Source organism: Neoarius graeffei, chromosome 17, assembly GCF_027579695.1.
Source record: "Neoarius graeffei isolate fNeoGra1 chromosome 17, fNeoGra1.pri, whole genome shotgun sequence".
Lineage (NCBI taxonomy): Eukaryota > Metazoa > Chordata > Actinopteri > Siluriformes > Ariidae > Neoarius > Neoarius graeffei.
The window spans coordinates 52,585,484-52,612,267 of NC_083585.1; the positions used below are offsets into that span (position 1 = coordinate 52,585,484).

A 26,784-nucleotide genomic window follows, 5' to 3' on the forward strand; every position below is an offset into this window, starting at 1 on the left:
TTATTGTTATTATTTATTCTTATTTGTATTATTTAACAACAACAATAATAATAATAATGGTGGCACGGTGGTGTAGTGGTTAGCGCTGTCGCCTCACAGCAAGAAGGTCCGGGTTCGAGTCCCGGGGCCGGCGAGGGCCTTTCTGTGTGGAGTTTGCATGTTCTCCCCGTGTCCGCGTGGGTTTCCTCCGGGTGCTCCGGTTTCCCCCACAGTCCAAAGACATGCAGGTTAGGTTAACTGGTGACTCTAAATTGAGCGTAGGTGTGAATGTGAGTGTGAATGGTTGTCTGTGTCTATGTGTCAGCCCTGTGATGACCTGGCGACTTGTCCAGGGTGTACCCCGCCTTTCGCCCGTAGTCAGCTGGGATAGGCTCCAGCTTGCCTGCGACCCTGTAGAACAGGATAAAGCAGCTACAGATAATGAGATGAGATGAGATGAGATGAGATAATAATAATAATGCAGTGACTCAGTGCTCTCAGTTCCTTCTCCTCCTCTCTGATTGGTCACACCATGACAACCGACCAATCCAGAACATTCTATGCGGAAGTTAAGTAGCGGCGCTCAGACTCTACGATCTACAAATCATACAAATTCTACAATTACATTAACAGATGATTTGTAGCTTCGTGAATGTGTGTAGGACGCTGGTGTAGAAACTGTCCGCCCCGGAGGAACTGAAACAAACTCGCACTGATTTAGCAGCTGAGCTGAGCTGAGCTGAGCTTCTCTACAGCAGGTCGTGTTTTGGTAAGTCACCCATCTAAACTCTGCTCGTACTGTATGTGGGAAGTGACGCGTTAGTCAGTGATGAAGGTGTGCTGTATTTAATGAGTAATGAAGGCGTTAGTAACAGGGCTTACTGAGCAAACTCGCGAGTTTATTTCTCATTAACTGTTTAACATGTTTCAGACGTGTTTCCGGGTTCAGTGTCAGTCTAAAATCGCTGTCTAACTCACATTTTAAAAATGACAATTAACTCCATGTCTTGAGCTTCTGTTAGACCTGGTCTCCATTTTGAGAGTTAACGTTATCATTTCATGACTCCATGATGGCGTTATTTACATGATTTTACAGCTCCACTGACTGGATTATCCCTTAATAAATGTAAATTTGGATATAAACTTGTATGCTTCAGTGCTTCTGAGCAATATTATCTCGAAAATAGCTACTATAAACATTCGGATTATTTTTTTTTTACCCAACTGTTTTCAGTCAATTTCCGTGATAATACTTTCGAGCTGATAGCCAATCACAGCGTAGGTAGTGGATAGATTTAGCCAATCACAGCGCTGGAGGCGGGATTCTGTCTGAATACGGGTGGAAAACATCCTCTTAACTGTGAACAGACAGTATAACTTGATACCTAAAATTATTGGCACCTTTCATGAAAGTGAGAGAAAAATGAATAAGGCATGTAACGAAGGGCAGTTTGAGCTCAAACATACGCAGATATGAGTGTATTTAATTTAAACATAAACAGGGAAAAAACCCTAGTATTTATATTTTGTTCAAGTTTTTTTTTTCCTCTGTAAAATACCGGTTTCAAAATTATTGGCACCCATACTAGACTATTATGAATGCTGAAGTTTGAAGTCTCCCCGGAGGGAATGACACAGGCACCGAATCTCGGCCCGTAAAGCCAAGCAAACCTCGTATGTCCAGGATCTTGGACCTGTCTCAATACAGAACATTTTAAGCTAATATACACTCACTGGCCACTTTAATAGGAACTTGTTCTTGGCTGGCAGGAGTGGAACCCAATGTGGTGTTCTGCTGTTGTATGCTGAGATGCTTTTCTGCTCAGCACGTTTGCAAAGAGTGATTATATGAGTTACGACATCCTACCTGGCAAAAAAGCTCAAACTAATCTGTCCGTTTTCCTCTGACCTCTCTCATCAACAAGGCGTTTGTTTCCACTCACGGAACTGTCACCGCTCACTCAATGTTTTTTGTTTTCCGCACCATTCTGTGTCAACTCCAGAGACTGTTGTTTGTGTGTGAAAACCTCAGGAGATCAGCAGTTTCTGGGCAGCACGGTGGTGTAGTGGTTAGCGCTGTCGCCTCACAGCAAGAAGGTCCTGGGTTCGAGCCCCGGGGCCGGCGAGGGCCTTTCTGTGTGGAGTTTGCATGTTCTCCCCGTGTCCGCGTGGGTTTCCCCCACAGTCCAAAGACATGCAGGTTAGGTTAACTGGTGACTCTAAATTGAGCGTAGGTGTGAATGTGAGTGTGAATGGTTGTCTGTGTCTATGTGTCAGCCCTGTGATGACCTGGCGACTTGTCCAGGGTGTACCCCGCCTTTCGCCCATAGTCAGCTGGGATAGGCTCCAGCTTGCCTGCGACCCTGTAGAAGGATAAAGCGGCTACAGATAATGAGATGAGATGAGATCAGCAGTTTCTGAAATACTCAAACCAGTCCGTTCCGTCTGACTCAAACCAACACAGTGAAAGAAAGTCACACTTTGAGATCACGGTTTTTCCCGTTCTGATGTTTGAAGTGAACATTAAAGGTCCCATGGCATGAAATTTTCACTTTGAGGTTTTTTAACGTTAAAATGAGTTCCTCTGACCTTCTTAAGTCACCCCAGTGGCTAGAAATTTCATAATGTGTAAACCAAACTATGCCCAACATTTGAGAATGGCGCGTCAAAACGGCGCGTTGATAAGCTCTTCCCTTTACTACGTCAGCAAGGGAGATGATCCCCACGCCCCCCCTCTGGATTCCCACCCACTGTATGGATTGCCCCGCCCAGTTGTAGTGAGGAGACCATAGAGGACACAACAACATGGCATCACCTAAGCGAGCGAAACATGGAAATTGCGCTGTACATGGATGTGACAACACAGAAAGGAGTCTGTTTTTACTGCCGACGGGAGAGCCCCTGAAGACGCAGTGGCTTAATTTTATTTACTTCAATAATACGCCGTCGAATCTACCTAAGACGGTGTATGTTTGTCGGAAGCATTTTCCTGATGAATGTTTCCACAACTTGGGACAGTACAGGGCAGGTTTTGCACATCAACTGTCACTGAAGCCTGGGTCCGTACCAAGCATCCCTGCCGCATCAGCAACAAACACCGAACAAGTAAGTGTATAACTGTTAAGTCGTTTTGCCGTGTTTTAAAATCGGTGCGTTAGCCTTGCAATGGCTACATTAGCTGTGCAGCTAACCGCTTCCTGCAGTTAGCCAGGTACTCTGCGCTACAAAACTAAAGAGCATGCAGCATGCTCTGTTAAACTGAGTTTAGTCTGGAAATTGACTGTAACTTATGAGCTTATGTTTGACTATTGCTCCGCAATGCATGTCTTCTGTTGGATAAGCGATATGTTGCTGTAGTTGCTGCTTCTATCCTCTTTGGTTATGGAGTGCGTGTTCAAGCCTAGGGTATTATACGTTCATAAACTACCACTCCGAACACTCTCACTCTCTGTTCTCTGTGTCATGTTGAGTTTACGAAAGGAGTCCGAGGGAGAACGGGGTTTTGTCTTAGCAGCGTGGCTACAGGCGCTGATAGCAGCGAGTATGTGTGTGCGCAGCTTGGTCAAGCCCCTCCCCCATGGCCCGCCCCCACCCTCTACCCTTCCCCGCCTCCTGCTTCTCATTAGCAAAACGACGCACTGGGAAAAGCGCTGAAATGGGGCTTTCTCCCAGGAGGCTATATTTACGTGCCGAGGGTTCATTTCGAGAAAGGCTGCAGATATAACATCCGGAAGCCTCCACGGGCCCGTTTAAAGCATCAACAAACCACCATGCCATGGGTCCTTTAACTGAAGCTCTTGATTTGTGTCTGTGTTATTTTTATGCATTGTGCTGCTGTCAAGGGATCGGCTGATGAGAGAACCGCATAAAACAGACAGCAGGCGGATGGGTGGGTGTTCCTGATAAAGTGTGTATTCGCAGATTTGTGCATGTTGACTTCAACAGCAACTCCGAGGATGTTTGTAACTTTCTTAGATTTTGAAACCGACAAGAATATGGCATCGATGACAGAATTAAATGAAGCGAGTTTTATTTTTGGGCTCAGCCTGTCACCTTTCCTCACGTCCACGCTGTTTTTCATCTTATAAAGTGTGCAGGCTTTCGTCTAAACGGGGGAACAGGGGCGCTGCGCCCTCTTACTCTCAGCGTGCACCCCCTTACCGACTCCGTGAAAACATCCCAGCAACACTACATGACAATGTGTCTGATCATCAAATACGTTATAATTGCTCCAGAAATATTCCAATCATAGTAGATACACCGCCAGACGGTGCAAAAACGAGCCGAATTGGCGTTTTCCAGACTGAGGCGCCATGTTGTTTAGTTGTTTACTTGTCGCGGCTGCTCTCGCGAGATTTGACATGGGTTACATACAAGGTCAGCTGACTTGTAGAGCGCGATTTCTCGAGACTGAATGGCCTTTCACCCACCGGCGCGGGAGCTTTTGACAGAAGTAGTTTGCGAGTTGTTTTTGTTGACACTTGGGCATTTAAAGATGTCATCCCGCGGCACGAAGCGGAAGAAAGCCAAAGACTGTCCGGGGCAGAAGAAGATTAGGCCAAATAAAAAAAAAAAAAAAAGTGTGTTTCCGGTAACCCGACCGATCGAGAATTTCCGCGTCGAAATTGCCGACCGTAAAGTTTTTATTACAAATTTCCCTCGATATTTTAGTGTAAGCGGCGTTAGTTTGTCATAATTTTTTGTTTCAACGCATTCAAGTTGTGAAAGAAACGATAAAAAGTAAAATGTTTCGCCACTTCTATCAGCCCTCCTGCATAAACTGAACCGAGCCGCCATTTTGAATCCTCATTCAAGGCTGTAATGCAAATTGCTTCCTTTTCAGTATACAAGTGCACTTCCATGGCAGGGAAAAACACTACATTTTGCCGCCTATGTAGTCCCCTATTTATACAAATAGGAGTCATTCAGGATTCAGCCATGTTTTTGCTCGACCCAAGTTCTACAGTAGGCTAGGCTAGGCCGTCTGCTTTTAATGGAAGTAGCCTAGCCTAGGATGTTATTTTCACGTTATTTCTTGATAAGGTGTTTTCACGTTATTACATGAAAATATCATGAAATATCGCTTCCGTAGATGGGCAATTCCATGTAAATGTCAACCTCACCATGCAAAAATAAAGCAACATGTAATACATCAAAACCACTCCCAGAGATATCACCTAGGCCTGTATTTTACAGATGTGAATAAGTTGAACCAATTTGTAACCAACCTAATGCGTCACTGTCAGTCTTTCTTTCTTATAATGTAAAACCCAAGCTAAAATCAACTTTGATCATGTACAATTCTATATTATTGCCACAAGCCACAGAAATGTATGCTAAAATCCACAAAACAGCAAAACAATAGCCATCCTAAATATTATTTAAGAACTTTGATAGTTTTAGCTGATATTTAGAGAGTTTTTCAAAGGGTTATGGTGGTTAAATTGCTGATTTTCTAAACATACGCCATGTCTATTTCAGACGCGTCACATCCGTAACGGAATTTCGTCACATCCATAACGCTGACTTTTCCTTCCGAAACTCTGCATGAAATACAAAATATTTTAAACAAAGATTTTTTAATATTCACCTTGGACCCCTCTATCAAATGGATATCTCCATTTCGACATTAGGTTTACAATTTCACAGAGTTTGATAAAAACGTACAGTCACCCAAGAAAAGTGATACTTTTTCTGTCACATCCATAACGCATCTTTTATTGGCATTTTCTGGCATGCCCTAGATGTACTATGGGAATTGTTCTTGTTCTATCACTTCTCCAGTATGGTACAGCCTTAAAATATGCAACACCTGTGTAAATACTGGGAGACAATAAAATATGCACTGGGTCATTTGTTGCCATTTTGAGTTCAAGTGTCACGTCCATAACGCTGGAATTGCTCAGATCATAACTCGAACTCTCGCGATTTTTTAAATTTTTTTATTCGTTTAAAGATTTAAAACACTTATTTTATTATGATGTGTGGTATAAAGGATTCTGTGCCAAAATACTATTTTGTAAGATGTTTACTTGTGTTAATTTTTTCGAACAAAATTAAAAAAAAAAGAAAAAAAAAACAACTTTCCTACCTACCGACCTTATTTTAGTATTTCATGTTACCGGAAACACTTTTTTTTTTTTTTTTTTTGCCTTACTTCTTTCTTTTTCAATGTTGACAGACAATTTGTTACAATTTCCCTCTCAGATAGCCTCAGAATGTCCCATTGGAGCATTTTTCAAAGGCTTTGCACGGCGGGGGGGGACAACCGGCACCATCCCCCCCGCTCCGCTCCCTCGCCATGGTGAGCGCCCTCATACTAAATTTTTCTAGAAAAAACCCTGGTGTAAAACACCACCTACATCGTCAGTGTTTGTTTTTAACTGGTCGATTAGCTAATACCATGATGCTGTGGAATCTATGCTATTTTCAGATTAATTTGTCATATTGTGGAAATTCCAATCCGCAACTTGTGCCAATAATTGTGTCGTTTGAAAGTGTTTAAGTGACTTTTTTTTTTTTTCTATGAAAATGTATTCGCAGGGCATGGCGAAAGCAAAGCAGGATGCCTTCGACAGAGCCAGACTGCAGGTGATTAAGGACGGCTATGAACGGGGATTTCAGTGCATTAACAAAGCTCTATCTGAGGATGAGGCTGGACGCAAGACGCAGGCTTTGGAGCTTTACCGTCAGGGACGTCAGCACCTTCTCCGAGCGCTCAGCGTGCCCACGAGAGGAGACCAGTGCGTTGGAGCTCAGTGGGATTCAGCCCGGGAAATGCAGCAGAAGATGCAGGAGACCCTGAACAACATCATGTCTCGATTAACAGTGTTGGAGAACAGCGTGGATCCCTCAGCTCCTCCTTCTGTCCCGAGCAGACCAGGGGACGAGGCATCTTCTCAGAACCTGTACCCCACACTCCCTACGAGACCAGCACCACCCACAGTGCTGTTCTCCGACGGCCAACCTGCAGGAACCGAACAACCACCTGCGTACTCCCCGCAGGCTGCTGATGGACACGTCAGCATTTCATACGGAACAGCTGCAGGAGAGCTGTCTTTAGTCGGGGATGAGTTCTACAGCCACACGTCCAGCTCTAATACCTCGCCACAGTTCCTGGGGGAAGACGGAGAGGAGCTGTGTTTCCTGCCCAACGGTGTCCAGATCTTCTTCGTGACTCCTGAAGGACACGTGAGCGCACCCTCTTACCCAGGATACCTGCGTATCGTGAAGTTCACCAACGTCCGTTCTGAAACGACGCCCACCAGGCCACCCGCCTTCCTACAGGTAAGAGATCAAAGCCTGGGAAAATTATTGACGCACTCACTGGTTAAGATATACCTTCATGAAAAAAAGCATTTCTATAACTCACAAAAAAAACCAAACCCTTACAATTTCAGCTTAACAAGAAATATACATGGATTAAAGTTTTCCGTCGTGTGACGGATTTCCGTCAACTGAACCCTCCCAAGGCCAAATGTGAGGTCGGTGCTGATCCGAGGAGAATTAAAATGACGGGTGGGGTTATAACACTGATGTGTTGCAACACCATCAACTATCAGCAGGGTTTATTTAAATTTTTGTTTCTGAGCCGTGCTTTGTGTCGTTCATTTCCTATGTTTGATCATGTTTAAACTAGGGCTGGGTATCACCAGATACCTCACGATACGATACTATGGCGATATTTTGCCCACGATAACGATATTATCACGGTACAGCGATTCTGCGATAATCGATATATTGCAAGAAATTTCAACCACATCACAATATCTGTGTCACTGAAGAAAATCAGAATTTATTGACCACTGTAAAATTACATTTCACATACATAACTACACACTCTTGCCAGACATATATTTGTCTCTATTCTACTGCTGGCAAAACCAAGAGTTGCTTCACTACAACATACAGACAATTCCCATTTCTGCGCTAGTATTATCAACTTTTCTGTAAGCATGGACACGTCAGTGCTGCTTAACAAGCAGAATCAAATTCATCTCATCTCATTATCTGTAGCCGCTTTATCCTGTTCTAGAGGGTCGCAGGCGAGCTGGAGCCTATCCCAGCTGACTACGGGCGAAAGGCGGGGTACACCCTGGACAAGTCGCCAGGTCATCACAGGGCTGACACATAGACACAGACAACCATTCACACTCACATTCACACCTACGGTCAATTTAGAGTCACCAGTTAACCTAACCTGCATGTCTTTGGACTGTGGGGGAAACCGGAGCACCCGGAGGAAACCCACGCGGACACGGGGAGAACATGCAAACTCCACACAGAAAGGCCCTCGCCGGCCACGGGGCTCTAACCCAGGACCTTCTTGCTGTGAGGCGACAGCGCTAACCACTACACCACCGTGCCGGCCGCAGAATCAAATTGTTTTATGAAAACTTAAAACTTGCACTGCAGACTGCACAGACATTTCAGTGCTAACACTAATATCAATTTGTTCTTTGTAAACTTGAGAACATATACCGGAGAACATTTAACTTGTGCTTATTTTGCAGGAACAACACACTGTCTGAAACACATTGAAAAGTGCAGTGGGCATCTTAATTGGAGCATCTTAATTTAATTGGAGCGAAACAGGTTTTGCAAAGTGCATTCTCTTTGTCCGGCTCACTTTTTTTTTTTTTTTTTTTTTTTTTTTTTTTACTCTCCTTTCCTTTGGAATCCAAAGTGCCTCCAAACATCTGCCTTAAAGTTTGGCGGCGTCTCTAGGTTTATGTTAACAGCCATGCTTGCCTGTTTTTTTTTTTTTTTTCCTCACTGCAACCGCCGGGGAAAAAAGAGAAGACGAAGAGTGCCTTGCAGTGAGGTAGCGGCACAGCGACACCTCGCGGAGCGGAGCTGCGGAAGCCGTACTAGATTTACAACCCGTCTGAAACATGATTTTATTATTTGAAAAAATATCGATATTCAAATTTTGAGTATCGATATTGAATCGGAAGACAAAGTATCGCGATATATCGCCGTATCGATATTTTTGCCCACCCCTAGTTTAAACGTTCGCTGTCTACAGTGCGGCATTAAAAAAACATGCGCTGTCAAAATTGGCAAAATACATTCCCATGTGCTTGGCGTGCTTGTGTCTGACCATTTCTGTTTTGTATTAAATTAAATCTTGCCAAAATGACTTAGTTCAAACCTGGACATATAGAAATAGAGCATGTTAAAAAAAAAAACGAAAAAATAAACCCCGGAAAGCCCGCTCCTCTGCTTCAGCCAGACTTGAAGACCCGACGGTGCAATGCTTGCAGACTGTCAGAAGTAATTAGACCTAAATGTATAGCTAACAAATCAGCAGACGCCCCAACAATTATTATTTTCGTTAGGCCAATGTGTAAGGTATGTTAGAACCGTGCCTTATAGCCTACGTTATATCACAATTTAAAGGGCGTTTGAGGAGTTGGAGGCTGCGAGCGCAATGATGTTCCGACATGCGCTAAACTTTATTCCTTGAAAATCATACACCAGCGTTCAATGCCCCGAACAGTCAAAATGTCTAGAAGACTACGGTTAAATAATAATCATAGCCTACTAAGTTAAATTACGTCAAAGCATCTGTTTCTGGCCTATGAAATGATGGAGGAAAATGAGAACGAACTCAAAGTAGATAGCAGCCAACTTCACGCGATCTTTTAGGGAACTTAACACTCGTGTTGGCCACAATATTTCTCTGAATAAAATCTTGAATTGTTTCTGAAGTCGTATTCAACACAAAGTAAGGTTAATTTTAATTTAAGCGAAGATCCAAACTTTTTTCTATATTGACGTCGAGCATAGAGGAGCATGCCATTCTGCTTTCAGTTTCGGCAGCATGGATGCGCTTTACATGAAAGAAGGCACTGATGTGTCTGCCATCGATAAAGGTGTAAAAAACAAGTGGAGGTGAGCTTGGCTGTATGAAATAGGTGAAAACGGAAAGCCATTTAGTTCATGGTGCAAAAAACTAAACATTCCAGGCGCTTGCATTTGTGTGGTTTGCCACAAAAAAATAATAAACGGAAGCAATGGAAAGAAAGTGCAATAAATTGAATATATTAATCCATTAATTAATTGATGATAAAGTTATCAGTTCTAAGTTAACCATTCTCAGAATTTCATCGAAATCCACCCATAACCCCCCCCCCCCCCCCCCCCGTAAATTTTCAGTCAAATAAATTTTTTTTTGCTTTAATCCATGAATATATTGTCCAAAGCTGCTTGGCAAATAACACTTTACTAAACAAGGTTATTTTTATTTGTGTCTCATTGCAAAAAAAAAAAAAAAAAAAGGCATACGGTTGCATCTAGAAACAGTTTATCAACAAATAACTGATTTCTGAGATGTCTCATCTCATTATCTGTAGCCGCTTTATCCTGTTCTACAGGGTCACAGGCGAGCTGGAGCCTATCCCAGCTGACTACGGGCGAAAGGCGGGGTACACCCTGGACAAGTCGCCAGGTCATCACAGGGCTGACACATAGACACAGACAACCATTCACACTCACATTCACACCTACGCTCAATTTAGAGTCACCAGTTAACCTAACCTGCATGTCTTTGGACTGTGGGGGAAACCGGAGCACCCGGAGGAAACCCACGCGGACACGGGGAGAACATGCAAACTCCACACAGAAAGGCCCTCACCGGCCACGGGGCTCTAACCCAGGACCTTCTTGCTGTGAGGCAACAGCGCTAACCACTACACCACCGTGCCGCCCATTTCTGAGATGTTAAAATTAAAATATGGCTCTGTGAACTCATGCAACAAAACAAAGAAAGAAAATCTGCTTAGAAATTCACGGACGTGTGCGTCCAGACTAAAGCTAGCCAACAACCGCAGACATGGCCAATCCAGACAAAAATTCGCAAAATGCCACCTGTCAAACAGGAAATCGTCCCAGGACCCCATGTACATTTAATCCTGTCAACTTGGAACATAGCACCTTCTGTTTGAACCCACTCACTTTTCATGTGATCAAAAATACTGGAACATGTGACGGACAGGCGTTTGTTGTTGCCCTGATGGAGCCATTGATTTGTTTAAATGGTTAATAGCTCTAAATGTCTACTAGGGTGCATCAGTTGCCCCCTAAAAATGAAAAGTTCCTCCGATCATGATGCATTTTTGTTTTTATGCTCCTTTTGGTAAGAAAACACACTGGGTGAAATATTTTGACAAAATTCAAAAGTTTAATGGTGGCACCAGGAGCTCAAAGTTATGGAAAAAGCTGCTATTTTATGACAAAATTTCGATCACTTTTCATGAAACATTACGGCACCTTATAGAGTATACCAAATATTTTAGATCCACGTTTAGTACATATTCTAAATATATTATCAAGCACAGTTTGAGTTTTAGCTGTTCATTGAATCATTGTTCAACTACTTTTAAACAATACAAATGTATTATGAATCACATTAATGCTTCTCAATCCCTTGCAAAGGTTCTTAACATGATCTCTGGGTCACAAGAAATCAATAAACGGAGTCCAACATTGTGATTCAAACCTTACGCGAAAACATAAAATAAGCGTTTTTTGGCAAAAAATGAACCTCATGGTGCCACCATTAGACTTTTGAATCTGGTCAAAAAAATTTTACAGGATGTCTTTATTGGTGAAAAGGAACACCCAAACAAAAATGCATCAGATTTTATGAAAGTGAGGGCAACTCATGCACCCTATTGTCTACTCTTGGTTTGAGCCCTGGGTTCAGTCAGTGAAAAGTGTGTTTGTTGTTAAAAAGGATAAACCAACATGAAGACCAGAGAGCTGTCTATGGGAGAAAAGCAAGTCATTTTGAAGCTGGAAAAAGAGGAAAAATCAATCGGACGCAATCAAATCACAAAAAAAACCCTGGAATGTCCTGACCAAGAAAAAACACTGCTTTACGAGCAAGCAGATATCGAACAGCAGCTGATGATAAACCTGGTCAGAGCTGTGACGAAAAACCTAAAAACAAGTCCGTGACATCAGCAGCCTCCACAGGGCAGGACTGAAGGTATCAGAATCCGCCGTTCGAAGACGACTTTGAGAGCAGAAATATCGAGGCCATACCACAAGATGCAAAAAAACCCCTCCTCATAGGAAGAATCAAAGCCAGAATGGGATTCGAAGAGAAATCCAGAGATGAGCCACAGAAGTTCAGGAGCCAAGATTAACCTTGGCCAAAGTGAGGCGAAAGAAAGGACCCAAAACATACAAGATCATCAGTCAAGGACAGTGGCTAATTTGGGAAATTCGCCATGGCTTGGGTTTTCATGGCTGCTTCTGGAACAGGCGCACTAATCTTTATTGATGTTTGGATATTGGATCATTTTCCTCAATAAATAAATGACCGGGTGGCACGGTGGTGTAGTGGTTAGCGCTGTCGCCTCACAGCAAGAAGGTCCGGGTTCGAGCCCCGTGGCCGGTGAGGGCCTTTCTGTGTGGAGTTTGCATGTTCTCCCCGTGTCCGCGTGGGTTTCCTCCGGGTGCTCCGGTTTCCCCCACAGTCCAAAGACATGCAGGTTAGGTTAACTGGTGACTCTAAATTGACCGTAAGTGTGAATGTGAGTGTGAATGGTTGTCTGTGTCTATTGGGCCTTTTCCACTACCCTTTTCCAGCCCAACACCAGGCTTTCGTCTAAACGGGGGAACAGGGGCGCTGCGCCCTCTTACTCTCGGCGTGCGCCCCCTTACCGACTCCGTGAAAACACCCCAGCAACACTACGTGACAATGTGTCTGATCATCAAATACGTTATAATTGCTCCAAAAATATTCCAATCATAGTAGATACACCGCCAGACGGTGCAAAAACAATCCGAATTGGCGTTTTCCAGACTGAGGCACCATGTTGTTTAGTTGTTTACTTGTCGCAGCTGGTCTCGCGAGATTTGACATGGGTTACATACAAGGTCAGCTGACTTGTAGAGCGCGATTTCTCGAGACTGAATGGCCTTTCACCCACCGGCGCGGGAGCTTTTGACAGAAGTAGTTCGCGAGTTGTTTTTGTTGACACTTGGGCATTTAAAGATGTCATCCCGTGGCACGAAGCGGAAGAAAGCCAAAGACTGTCCGGGACAGAAGAAGATTACTTCTTTCTTTTTCAATGTTGACAGACAATTTGTTACAATTTCCCTCTCAGATAGCCTCAGAATGTCCCATTGGAGCATTTTTCAAAGGCTTTGCACGGCAGGGGGGGACAACCGGCACCATCCCCCCCCCCCCCCCCCCCCCCGCTCTGCTCCCTCGCCATGGTGAGCGCCCTCATACTAAATTTTTCTAGAAAAAACCCTGCAACACGGCTCGCGTTTCGACTACCTCAGAGCAGCACGACTGAGCTCACTTCAGCCTTACTCAGCACCCAAAACTCGCACGGTTTTGGAGTAGGGCTGAAGTGAGCTCAACCGAGCCGAGTGGGGCTGGGGGCGTGAGCAGACACTCCCCTGTGCACTGATTGGTGAGGAGGAGTGTCCTGACATGCCCACACACGCCCCGCGAGCACGCTGGGATCTGTAAACACCGTAAACCCGGAAGAAGAAGAATTACGACGAAGAAGAAGATCAGAAAACTAGAAGATGGAAGACCAACCCAAGCGAGGAAAGGCCAGCCAGTTTATTGTTTACTATCCGGGTCGTGAGACTACCGCTTAAAAGGTCACTGATGTCACTGTTTGCGCCGCCTAACGACATCACACGACAATGTCACTGTTTGCGCCGCCTAACGACATCACACGACATCCACCCACTTTCGCTAACTCCACCCAATGTGTCCACCCACTTCCAGCCCCACTCAGCTCGACTCAGCCCAACTCAGCCGCGTTGGTAGTGGAAAAGCCCCATATGCGTCAGCCCTGTGATGACCTGGCGACTTGTCCAGGGTGTACCCCGCCTTTCGCCCGTAGTCAGCTGGGATAGGCTCCAGCTCGCCTGCGACCCTGTAGAACAGGATAAAGCGGCTACAGATAATGAGATGAAATAAATGACTAAGTATAATATTTTTGTCTCATTTGTTTAACTGGGTTCTCTTGATCTACTTTTAGGACTTGTGTGAAAATCTGATGTTTTAGGTCATAGAACAATTCGAAAGGGTTCACAAACTTTCAAGCACCATTGTATTATTATTTTTTTTTGATAAACTGTTAATCATTTTCTTTTCATTGAACTAGTAATAAAAAGGTTACGGTGAGGCCAAGTGAAAAATCACGCTGCTTGTCCGACCGGACGAGTGGATTAAAAAGTGAATGTCGAGTCCTGGAACTCTGCAGTTCCGCTCGGTCGTCTCCTTCATCTTTGATCTCAAACCCAAGCGTCTTCACTTCAGTTTGGCCTTTTCTGAGGTATACTGAACAGGCGTGTACATTCGGTGTTAACACGTGTCCTGGTGCTGTTATCTCATTCAGTGATAATCGAATGACTTTTGCGCTAACGCAGTATCGGACTGCAGTCATTCAGACCGGACTAGCTCCACCTACACCGCCCTTTCGCCCACTTTCGCAAACCTCAGCGGACGATATTGCAGGATTAGTTAATCAGTCCTGCTCCTGTCCCTCAGTCCTATGAGTGTGTGTTCGCCGCTCTTTATCGGTCAGGAGGCCCAGTTCTGTCTGAGGGAAAGTGTGATTGGTGTTCGTCATGACGGAGGAGATCAAGATCACAGCGAGCTGTTTGGATGAGTGTAATGGTGTAAACGCTGCCCGATGGCCACATAGCTGAAAAAAGAAATCGCTTTATTCATTTTCATTTGCGGAGAGGATTTCTGTGCGTCTGTTAAAACACTTAAAATAGTTTCCAGGTGAAATCTGGAATATCAGGCTGGAATAAATTCCTGTTTTTGATGATTATGTCTCCTCGGTATCTGCCTGTGCTCGGTAAACTCTCCACATGGGACAGCGATCATGTTCAGTTCGAGTGACCCGTGGAAATGAGCGTGTTGTCAAAATGGCGAACTGGTTCAAAATTAAAATAGCTTGTGTATAATTAATAGGGATGTACCGAATCCTGATTTTTAAAGGCGTCGTGCGGTAATTTCAGCAATCAGGCTATATCATGTGTCAAAATGTCGGGTTTGGTGGGTTATTCAAGCCCCTCGGTTTCCCGCGATCTCAGTGTCACGATGCGCCCGCTACAAGCATTTAAAGTTGACGCGCACAGCCAAATTTAGGCAGCCAGCCGTTAACTAGGTCAACTTATGTGTGACGTCATACCAGTAACCTCCCTTGGGTGATGCTGGCCTGTCACCGTGTTTTCTCTATAGCGTGCGTTTACCAGAGTTGTTTACATTGCGGATTTTGTGGATTTATTCAGTTTGTGGATAGTTTTGAACACTCAAAACACTATGAAATGATGTATTAATATTCTGTGATACAAAATGCCTAATCGGTGTATTGTGTTTGGCTGTAACAACGAACACTGAACACTATTTGTGACTGTTGTTATCAATGGATCTGATTTCAAGGTCATGGCTAGGTATTGATAGAAAAAAAAATATTTTTTTTAAAACACATGTTTTAAGTGTTTCTATGTATCAGTCATTAATTGTACAAAATGATTTTCATACATTTATGTATTTGTCATATCTTTCTTTGTCACATGAAGTGTTGTCTTGATAACATATGTGGCACATAATTTTAGCAAATGGATGACAGAAGATTAATTGAAAGATTTATGCCACAGAGCTGCCTTTAACTAATAATTATCACTTATTACTGACGATTGTACGTTTACTAAACAATACAATACAAAGCTCAATACTCCCAGCCTATAACATACTGAATATCAAGTTAAAATCAACCGCAATAAAAGGAAAATGATGAAAACTGGAATATCAAGGGGTCTACTGTATCAGAAGGCCCACTGCATTTCGCGAGATCGCAAGCTGTCAAGTTGCTAGAATTCAATCTTTCTAGCTATACTTTCACCCCCTACAGCTATCAGTATTACACATAATCATAGATTAAATCACACAGAATTCTAATTCAAGTGAAAATGGTCTTTAAAAATACACACAAGTAGTGATTTAGTCAGAGAAACCAACCAAAACAAGTCTTCAAGTCGCCGGTCTTCATTCTCGTCTTCGTTTCTGTCGTCGTCAGAACTGTCCTCATTTTCTTCTGAAGATGAGCGCTCAGGTTCAAATCTGTAATGCTGGATACCACCAGGACATTCAGCTGTCAAAATCTCTACTTGTGGGCCATTTTCTTCTTCTGTATCGGTAAAATCAAAGCTAATTTCCTCAGCATCGCTCCTATTTTCTGGTGTGTCCGTCATTGCAACTGCACCGAGTGGTTACTGGTATGACGTCATGCAGCTGTTCCATTGACCGAGAGGGGGCTCTGCGAACGCGGAAAATTTCAAGTGATGGGCATGATCAAATAAGGACCGATTACAACCGTGGGAAGCTTTTGAAAAATCGACGGTCAATTTATTTCGAATCTCGAAAGCATTCTGGTGCAGAATAATGCAACTTTTATCGCCACTGCATGACGCCTTTAAGGTTCTGCCGAATACCGAATCCACTGCTTAAGATTCGGCCGATACCGAATCCTACTCTGAACATCAGCTAGTACATTATAATGCAGTGAAAAACATTGCACATTTCCTTTTCTTAATAGTAAGATAGAGATACTTTATCCAGAAGGAATATTTTATTTTATTTTATTTTAAACTGCAAAAACATAGGCAATAACTTCTGCCACTATTTTGTATTTGAATAGTCACACTTAAGGCCTCTGCATGCTCTTGCAACAAGGCTTTCGCAGATAGCTTTTCGCAGACAGTTGTAATTTATTGTTGAGCGGGGAGTAATAGGCGTGTGCGATGTTATTCACCGCTACAACGCAAGGGGGCGCAAAGTCGTGAAATCGCTAGGAGTAGTTGGTGGGTGTGGTTAGTGGAGTGTTTATCCTCCGGTTACTTATAATGACTAGAACTGGAGTCGTATAGATGTACGTACTTCCTCGATCAACCGCTCTTCGTGCTGCTCCATCTTCACTCGTGTTTTTAAAAATGGCGGTTGTGAAAACAAACCAAACCGGGAAAGTAGGGAAGCGGAAGTGCGTGTACAGCGGATGTAGAGGGGACCAATCAGAGCCCTTTTGTCTGCGAGGCTTCTGCGGTGGTCACAATTTTTGGGAGGTGCGCGCAGAGCGTCTGCGAAGGTGGGGGGGCTATGCAGATGCCATCTGCGACACCGTCTGCGAGGACTGCGTTGTCAGCATAAATTGGCCTTTAGAGAACACCACTGAAATTTTCAGCTTAAAGTCATTCAGTATACAGGCTTTAGTATAGTGTCCATTATAAAGAACAAAGAAAAGAGCAAAAAGTGACATTATTGCTAAAAGAATAATTAAGGCCTGTCAGTAACAGTGAGCCGTTGCTAAAGTGCTCTTTGTTGAACAAAAAATAAAAAGTAAAAAAAAAAAAAGAATCTCTGCAGATAGAATGCAGCAAAACAGCACATTTACATTTTAACTCTTGCATACATGTAAGCCTACTTAATTTTTAATTTTCAAACAAAAAGGTGATATTTAATGCTGAATCTGTTTTCCTCAGGAAAAAAAAAAACTTACTGGGGATCTTGATCATGTTTAATGCTTCCACTCATGGAACATAAATTATAGGCTATTTCACTTCAATTTCAAGCGCTTACAACTGTAGACTTAATTAGATACATTAAACAAAGTGTGGCACAAAAAACTTGAACATGTCTCCACGTAGGCTATTTTATTAACAACCTAGTTCTATAGCTAGCGTTGGTAATGGTGGTCTGAGTAGCACTTTTTATCCGTGACTGTGCGGTTGCGGTACCTGAAGACTCGCCGACGTTAGATTCGGCCGTGCACAACTTGTCCTCCGTCGGATGCTTTGAGCGGAGATGTTTTAACAGCGGAGATGTTGTGTACTGTTTAGCATCTTTCCCACCACGAGGCAACTCTGTACTGCAAAGTGTGCATGTTGCGCGACTTGAATCTCCCTCTTTCACTTGAAAGTACGGCCACACAACACTCTTTCGGCTCACTGCTTCCATTTTCGATTTCGACTGCAAGCACAATGGAGGCTATCTTCTCCTAAACATTGACGACGTAATCGCATGCACGTGTGCCGCACATAGGATTCGGTTCGGTCGGTGCTCTAGGGTTCGGCCGAAACCGAACCCCTTTAAAAAGGCCAAGATTCGGCCGAAACCGAATCTTGGATTCGGTGCAACCCCCCCCGCTTAGTAATATTTTAATTCTGTGGTTTAAATTGGTAAATGTTCTTATCTTTTACAGATTAAAAAAAAAATCCTTTTCAATGTTTATTTACTTTTTTTTTTTTTAATTATACAAAGTATCACAGGTGCCTTGCTGTCGGTTGGTTAGCAAATTTGTTAGCATCATCATCATGAAATGATATTCTTGCCCCGTTCCTGTAACTGATTGGATGTCTTGGGTCCGATGTTCCCTTTTCCCGCCTTTACGTTCTCGTCCCTGAGCTCTGTAGCTGTCTCTCGACGTGATGTATTTTTGCCGTATTGATCACTCCGATCTGTGTTTAATGAGTCGATGACCTGATGGGCGTGTCATGCTGATTTCAGGTGTGTGATTGGCTCTACCCCCTCATGGCCACTGACTCTCCAGTCCTGCTGTGTAACACCGGCGTCTACATGTTCCCTGATTTGATGGCTCCATCTCCAGGCTACTACGTGGGTGTGGTGCTGTCCTCTGAACTGCCCCTGTCAGACCGCGACGTCTTCCGGGATGTCCTGTCCCAACTGACGGACCTGAGAGTCCAGGTGAGTTTCTGCAGGTCGCCGCAGTCGATGTGGATATACGGTCTATTAGCTGGCGATCAGAGTGAGACTCTGTGGGTTTTTTTTTTTTTTCCCCTCTCTTGCCTCCTAGGATTTTCTTGTTAACAATGTTCACATTTCTGCACAATATTGCAAATGAACTGATATGAATTTAAGTTCTTATGTTGAGCTATTGAATGTGACTCAAATGTACATAAGACAACTCCCTATATATATATATATATATGAGTGATTCCACGCTTATGGGTACTGAAATGGGGACATGAACTTATTTTTAAAAATTCACCTAAAACCATTTCTTTTTTTTACCATCAGGTCACAAAACATGTAATCTTTAATGAATGATATGTTAAAAGATAACTTTAATTTTCTGAGATGTAATAAAAACATATTTATATGCCAAAGTCAGAACGTAACAGAAGTGTTGTGGACATATAGATTCTCAATTTTAACAATGTAGAATTACTTTTTGAAACATAGGAAGGTGATGTTTTAGCAAATATAATTAATAAACATGTGTAGTAGAATAAACATACACATTCTTTCAATAAGATTAACATGGTATATAGCTAGATTGTAATTAATTTGTAACAGACGCGAGATGGACAATCGTAACAGAAGTAATGTAACAGACATCATTTTGGAACTCATAGGCTTGACTTTGGCATATAAATATGTTTTTATTACATCTCAGAAAATTAAAGTTATCTTTTAACATATCATTCATTAAAGATTACATGTTTTGTGACCTGATGGTAAAAAAAGAAATGGTTTTAGGTGAATAAGTTCATGTCCCCATTTCAGTACCCATAAGCGTGGAATCACTCATATATACACACACATACAGGTAGTCGTCGACTTACGACTGCGTTTGGTTACGACTGACCAGTCGTAAACCGATCTGGTCGTAAGTCGGCCTCTGTTAAGTGAACGTAAGTATATTGTGATGTGTAATGATATTGTAATCATCTTAAAGTCTTATTTTATCAACATTTTCTTATTTCATTACTGTGGCTCATCATTTAGTTTCAGTCAAACACTGCATACTCGGGGTGAAAGTAACTTTTATTTCTTGCCGGTATATTATTTTGAGTCATAGTGCACAGCACGCGCCGAAAAATACACCTAATTATTTATTATTGTCTACTTATCAAGCATTCATTCAAACTTCTTATCACTCAGTAGTACTAGTATAGTACTTTATCACACTATCACTCTTTCATCCACCTGTATCAGTTTTTGATTATAAATAAATTGCAAACACATCGTTTTAATTACTTTTTTTTTAGCTGAACAGTTGAAAATTAACTTTTCATTTTGGACACAGAACAGTGTAACAGAAAAGTGAAAGTTACTTTGATTACCAGCTGCGCACGTTATAGCACAAGATCTGGTTAAGCCGTACGCGCGCTGTAGCTCGCTCGTTGTTTGTCCAGCGAAACACTGCACACATAATAGAAGAGGCTGGATGCAGTGTTGCCAGATTGGGCGGTTTTAAGTGCATTTTGGCGGGTTTTGAACATATTTTGGGCTGGAAACCATCAGCAGTATCTGGCAACACTGGCTGGATGCTGGGCGCTGCCGGGAGCTGGGGCGGAAACTGTCATACGCTCAGCTGGGAAACACTTGCCGGTCATAAAGTCGATCGGTCATAAGTCATATAGGTCGTAAGTCGACGACTACCTGTGTGTGTCTATATATAATTTTTTTTTTTTTAAATGTGGATGAATAGTCTATATCAGGGGTCGCCAAACTTTTCCTGACTGTGATGGGGGGCCGGGGTCGGGTCAGCTATATAACATAGAATTGTATGACCCAGACAAATATGACCACCAGCAGGCCTCATTGTGTAGTAGAGATTACTAGCCTGGCACAGCCATCCCCACTACTCTATCCCCCACACTACTATAACCCCCCACACTACTATAACCCCCCACACTACTACCGTATATCCCCACACTACTATATCCCCACACTACTTTATCCCCCCCCACTACTATATCCCCACACTACTATACCCCCCCCCCACACTACTACCGTATATCCCCACACTACTATATCCCCACACTACTTTATCCCCCCCCACTACTATATCCCCACACTACTATACCCCCCCCACACTACTACCGTATATCCCCACACTACTATATCCCCACACTACTTTATCCCCCCCCCACACTACTACCGTATATCCCCACACTACTATATCCCCACACTACTTTATCCCCCCCCACTACTATATCCCCACACTACTATACCCCCCCCACACTACTACCGTATATCCCCACACTACTATATCCCCACACTACTTTATCCCCCCCCCACTACTATATCCCCACACTACTATACCCCCCCCACACTACTACCGTATATCCCCACACTACTATATCCCCACACTACTATATCCCCCCCCCCACTACTATATCCCCACACTACTATACCCCCCCACACTACTACCGTATATCCCCACACTACTATATCCCCACACTACTATATCCCCCCCCCACTACTATATCCCCACACTACTATACCCCCCCACACTACTACCGTATATCCCCACACTACTATATCCCCACACTACTTTATCCCCCCCCCCCACACTACTACCGTATATCCCCACACTACTATACCCCCCCACACTACTACCGTATATCCCCACACTACTATATCCCCACACTACTATATCCCCACACTACTTTATCCCCCCCCCCACTACTATATCCCCACACTACTATACCCCCCCACACTACTACCGTATATCCCCACACTACTATATCCCCACACTACTTTATCCCCCCCCACTACTATATCCCCACACTACTATACCCCCCCCCACACTACTATATCCCCACACTACTATATTCCCCCCACACTACTATATTCCCCCCACACTACTATATCCCCACACTACTATATCCCCACACTACTATATCCCCACACTACTATATCCCCCCCCACTACTATATCCCCACACTACTATATCCCCCCCCACTACTATATCCCCACACTACTATACCCCCCCACACTACTACCGTATATCCCCACACTACTATATCCCCACACTACTTTATCCCCCCCCCACTACTATATCCCCACACTACTATATCCCCCCCCACACTACTACCGTATATCCCCACACTACTATATCCCCACACTACTATATTCCCCCCACACTACTATATCCCCACACTACTATATCCCCACACTACTATATCCCCCCCCCACTACTATATCCCCACACTACTATATCCCCACACTACTTTATCCCCCCCCCACTACTATATCCCCACACTACTATACCCCCCCCCACACTACTACCGTATATCCCCACACTACTATATCCCCACACTACTATATTCCCCCCACACTACTATATCCCCACACTACTATATCCCCACCCCACTACTATATCCCCACACTACTATACCCCCCCACACTACTACCGTATATCCCCACTACTATATCCCCACACTACTTTATCCCCCCCCCCACTACTATATCCCCACACTACTATACCCCCCCCACACTACTACCGTATATTCCCACACTACTATATCCCCACACTACTTTATCCCCCCCCACACTACTACCGTATATCCCCACACTACTATATCCCCACACTACTTTATCCCCCCCACACTACTATATCCCCACACTACTATACCCCCCCACACTACTACCGTATATCCCCACACTACTATATCCCCACACTACTATATCCCCACACTACTATATCCCCCCCCCCCACTACTATATCCCCACACTACTATACCCCCCCACACTACTACCGTATATCCCCACACTACTATATCCCCACACTACTTTATCCCCCCCCACACTACTACCGTATATCCCCACACTACTATATCCCCACACTACTTTATCCCCCCCCACTACTATATCCCCACACTACTATACCCCCCCCACACTACTACCGTATATCCCCACACTACTATATTCCCCCCACACTACTATATCCCCACACTACTATATCCCCCCCCCCACTACTATATCCCCACACTACTATATCCCCCCCCCACTACTATATCCCCACACTACTATACCCCCCCCACACTACTACCGTATATCCCCACACTACTATATTCCCCCCACACTACTATATTCCCCCCACACTACTATATCCCCCCCACACTACTATATCCCCACACTACTATACCCCCCCCACACTACTACCGTATATCCCCACACTACTATATTCCCCCCACACTACTATATCCCCACACTACTATATCCCCCCCACACTACTATATCCCCCCCACACTACTATATCCCCACACTACTATACCCCCCCCCACACTACTACCGTATATCCCCACACTACTATATCCCCCCCCCCACTACTATATCCCCACACTACTATACCCCCCCACACTACTACCGTATATCCCCACACTACTATATCCCCACACTACTTTATCCCCCCCCACACTACTACCGTATATCCCCACACTACTATATCCCCACACTACTTTATCCCCCCCCACTACTATATCCCCACACTACTATACCCCCCCCACACTACTACCGTATATCCCCACACTACTATATTCCCCCCACACTACTATATCCCCACACTACTATATCCCCCCCCCCACTACTATATCCCCACACTACTATATCCCCCCCCCACTACTATATCCCCACACTACTATACCCCCCCCACACTACTACCGTATATCCCCACACTACTATATTCCCCCCACACTACTATATTCCCCCCACACTACTATATTCCCCCCACACTACTATATTCCCCCCACACTACTATATCCCCCCCACACTACTATATCCCCACACTACTATACCCCCCCCACACTACTACCGTATATCCCCACACTACTATATTCCCCCCACACTACTATATCCCCACACTACTATATCCCCCCCACACTACTATATCCCCCCCACACTACTATATCCCCACACTACTATACCCCCCCCACACTACTACCGTATATCCCCACACTACTATATTCCCCCCACACTACTATATTCCCCCCACACTACTATATTCCCCCCACACTACTATATTCCCCCCACACTACTATATCCCCACACTACTATATTCCCCCCACACTACTATATCCCCACACTACTATATCCCCCCCCCACTACTATATCCCCACACTACTATACCCCCCCACACTACTACCGTATATCCCCACACTACTATATCCCCACACTACTTTATCCCCCCCCACACTACTACCGTATATCCCCACACTACTATATCCCCACACTACTTTATCCCCCCCCCACTACTATATCCCCACACTACTATACCCCCCCCACACTACTACCGTATATCCCCACACTACTATATTCCCCCCACACTACTATATCCCCACACTACTATATCCCCCCCCCACTACTATATCCCCACACTACTATACCCCCCCACACTACTATATCCCCACACTACTATATCCCCACACTACTATATCCCCCCCCCACTACTATATCCCCACACTACTATACCCCCCCCACACTACTACCGTATATCCCCACACTACTATATTCCCCCCACACTACTATATTCCCCCCACACTACTATATTCCCCCCACACTACTATATCCCCCCCACACTACTACCGTATATCCCCACACTACTATATTCCCCCCACACTACTATATTCCCCCCACACTACTATATTCCCCCCACACTACTATATCCCCACACTACTATATCCCCCCCCCCCCACTACTATATCCCCACACTACTATATCCCCACACTACTATATCCCCACACTACTATATCCCCCCCCACTACTATATCCCCACACTACTATACCCCCCCCACACTACTACCGTATATCCCCACACTACTATATTCCCCCCACACTACTATATTCCCCCCACACTACTATATCCCCCCCACACTACTATCGTATATCCCCACACTACTATATTCCCCCCACACTACTATATCCCCACACTACTATATCCCCCCCCCACTATATCCCCACACTACTATACCCCCCCACACTACTACCGTATATCCCCACACTACTATATCCCCACACTACTTTATCCCCCCCCCACACTACTACCGTATATCCCCACACTACTATATCCCCACACTACTTTATCCCCCCCCACTACTATATCCCCACACTACTATACCCCCCCCACACTACTACCGTATATCCCCACACTACTATATCCCCCCCCCACTACTATATCCCCACACTACTATATCAACACTTGATTCCTGGCACATATTTGTTTATCTTTACTAGTGGTTTGCAAAAGTAGTAATCGAGTCTTCACACTTTGTTTTAATTTGAAATACCACAGATATTCCATTTATTTATTTTCTAATAAAAATAACATCAAAGCTGTCAAGGTAAGAAACATCTGCCTAGTTGAGGTGATTGACACTGGCAAAGGTGAGTGGAAAATTATAAATTGTAGGTAGGCCTGTTGATATTATTAATAATATTAATAATAATTGTGTGCAGCACTTAATAAAGGTCAAATAAATAGGCCTATAAAATAAATACATTTAAAAAAACAGTGAAATTATAATATGAGCAATAGTGCTGCGTCCTGCATGTCATTGCTCTCATCCATGGCCAAAGCAAAAAACTCGAATTCTGACGCTCTCTCATTCAGCTGGTCATACATGTTGTCCCCCAAATCTTTGGTTCACCTGGTCATAGTAGGTGCGGAGAGACTCACCGCGTTGAGCGCATCCTTCTTGTCGGGACACACCTCCTCGGCCACAGCAAGCACGCATACTTTAACAAAGTCCCCATCAGTAAACGGCTTTCCATGGGTAGCTAGTAGGTGAGCTACCTTATAGCTAGCTCGGACAGCAGCCTGGTTGATCTGGGTTTGGTGAAGGAATACATTCTGTTGTGCAGCCAGTCCGCATTTCATCCTCCGAATCCTGTCTTCTCTTGTTTGTCCTCACAAACTAGCATACTCTTTGTGGCGGGTTTCGTAGTGACAACGCAGATTATATTCTTTGAAAACCGACACACTTTCTTTACATACAAGACAAACTGCACGGTCCTTACACTGAACGAAAAAATAATCGGTGGTCCGCTGTTCTTTAAAAACTCTGCACTCTCTGTCAGCTTTTCGCTGACCGCTAGCCATTTTACTGTCCTGAACACTGACAGTTCTCTGCACATGCGCTGCCTGTCACTGCTTGATCGCGAGCATATGATGAAAATTCGGAAAATATGAATAGTTCATTTTATAACTAAATATCAATTTTAATTGATAAAATCAACAAGATGCAGACATGTTATTTGCCAAAAAGCAATTTTAAAAAATAGGCCATGACCACTTTTGGGGATTGCCTCATAGGGCCAGTTCAAGTGGTGGGGGGCAGAGGGGCTGGGGGGCCGGTCAAAGGCGGGTGGCGGGCCGGAGTCGGCCCGCGGGCCGTAGTTTGATGACCCCTGGTCTATATAGCCAATTAAAATCGTCTATATTGCATCAGTGTACAGTACCAGTCAAAAGTTTGTACACCCCAACTCTACTCATTCATAGGATTTTCCTGTATTTTCTACATTGTAGAACAATTCTGAAGACATCACAACTCTGAAAGAACATCTGGAACATGTATGGAGTTCTGCGGTAAAGGGGGAAAAAAGTGTTAATGTTTGATATTTTCGATTCTTCAAAGTATCCAGTGTTTACTGTGACACTTTACACATTGTTGGCATTATCTTAACCAGCTTCATGAGATCGTCACCTGGAACGCTTTTCAATTAACAGGTGCCTCGTCAAAAGTTAATTAGCGGATGAGTTTCTTGCCTTCTTAATGCGTTTGAGCTCAAATTGTAAATAGTAAACAGCCCTATTCAACACCACAACTGTCGTAATCCGTATTATGTCAAGAACCGAACAACTAAGTAAAGAGAAACGACATCCATGATTACTTTAAGACATGAAGAAGTGACTTTTAATTCATAAAAATAAAAAATAAAAAAAACCTTGAAAAAAACCCTAAACACCCTGATGGCGTTTCATGGCGGTCGCTGCAAGTGGAGTTCAGGGT

At 43.9% G+C, this 26,784-nt stretch overlaps 1 protein-coding gene across 2 annotated transcripts in view; it reads left to right on the forward strand.

Moving 5' to 3' along the window:
* Positions 1–623: 623 nt before the first annotated feature.
* Positions 624–26,784, forward strand: part of spartb (spartin b) — a 57,400-nt gene continuing 31,239 nt past the window's right edge. The window contains exons 1-3 of one of the 2 annotated variants that reach the window (XM_060897725.1): positions 624–748; positions 6,523–7,266; positions 18,533–18,730. In XM_060897725.1, the coding sequence (XP_060753708.1) occupies positions 6,526–7,266; positions 18,533–18,730 (939 nt within the window). In that variant the 5' untranslated portion in view covers positions 624–748; positions 6,523–6,525. The remainder of the gene's footprint in view (positions 749–6,522; positions 7,267–18,532; positions 18,731–26,784) is intronic. The other variant, XM_060897724.1, reaches the window with a different exon arrangement.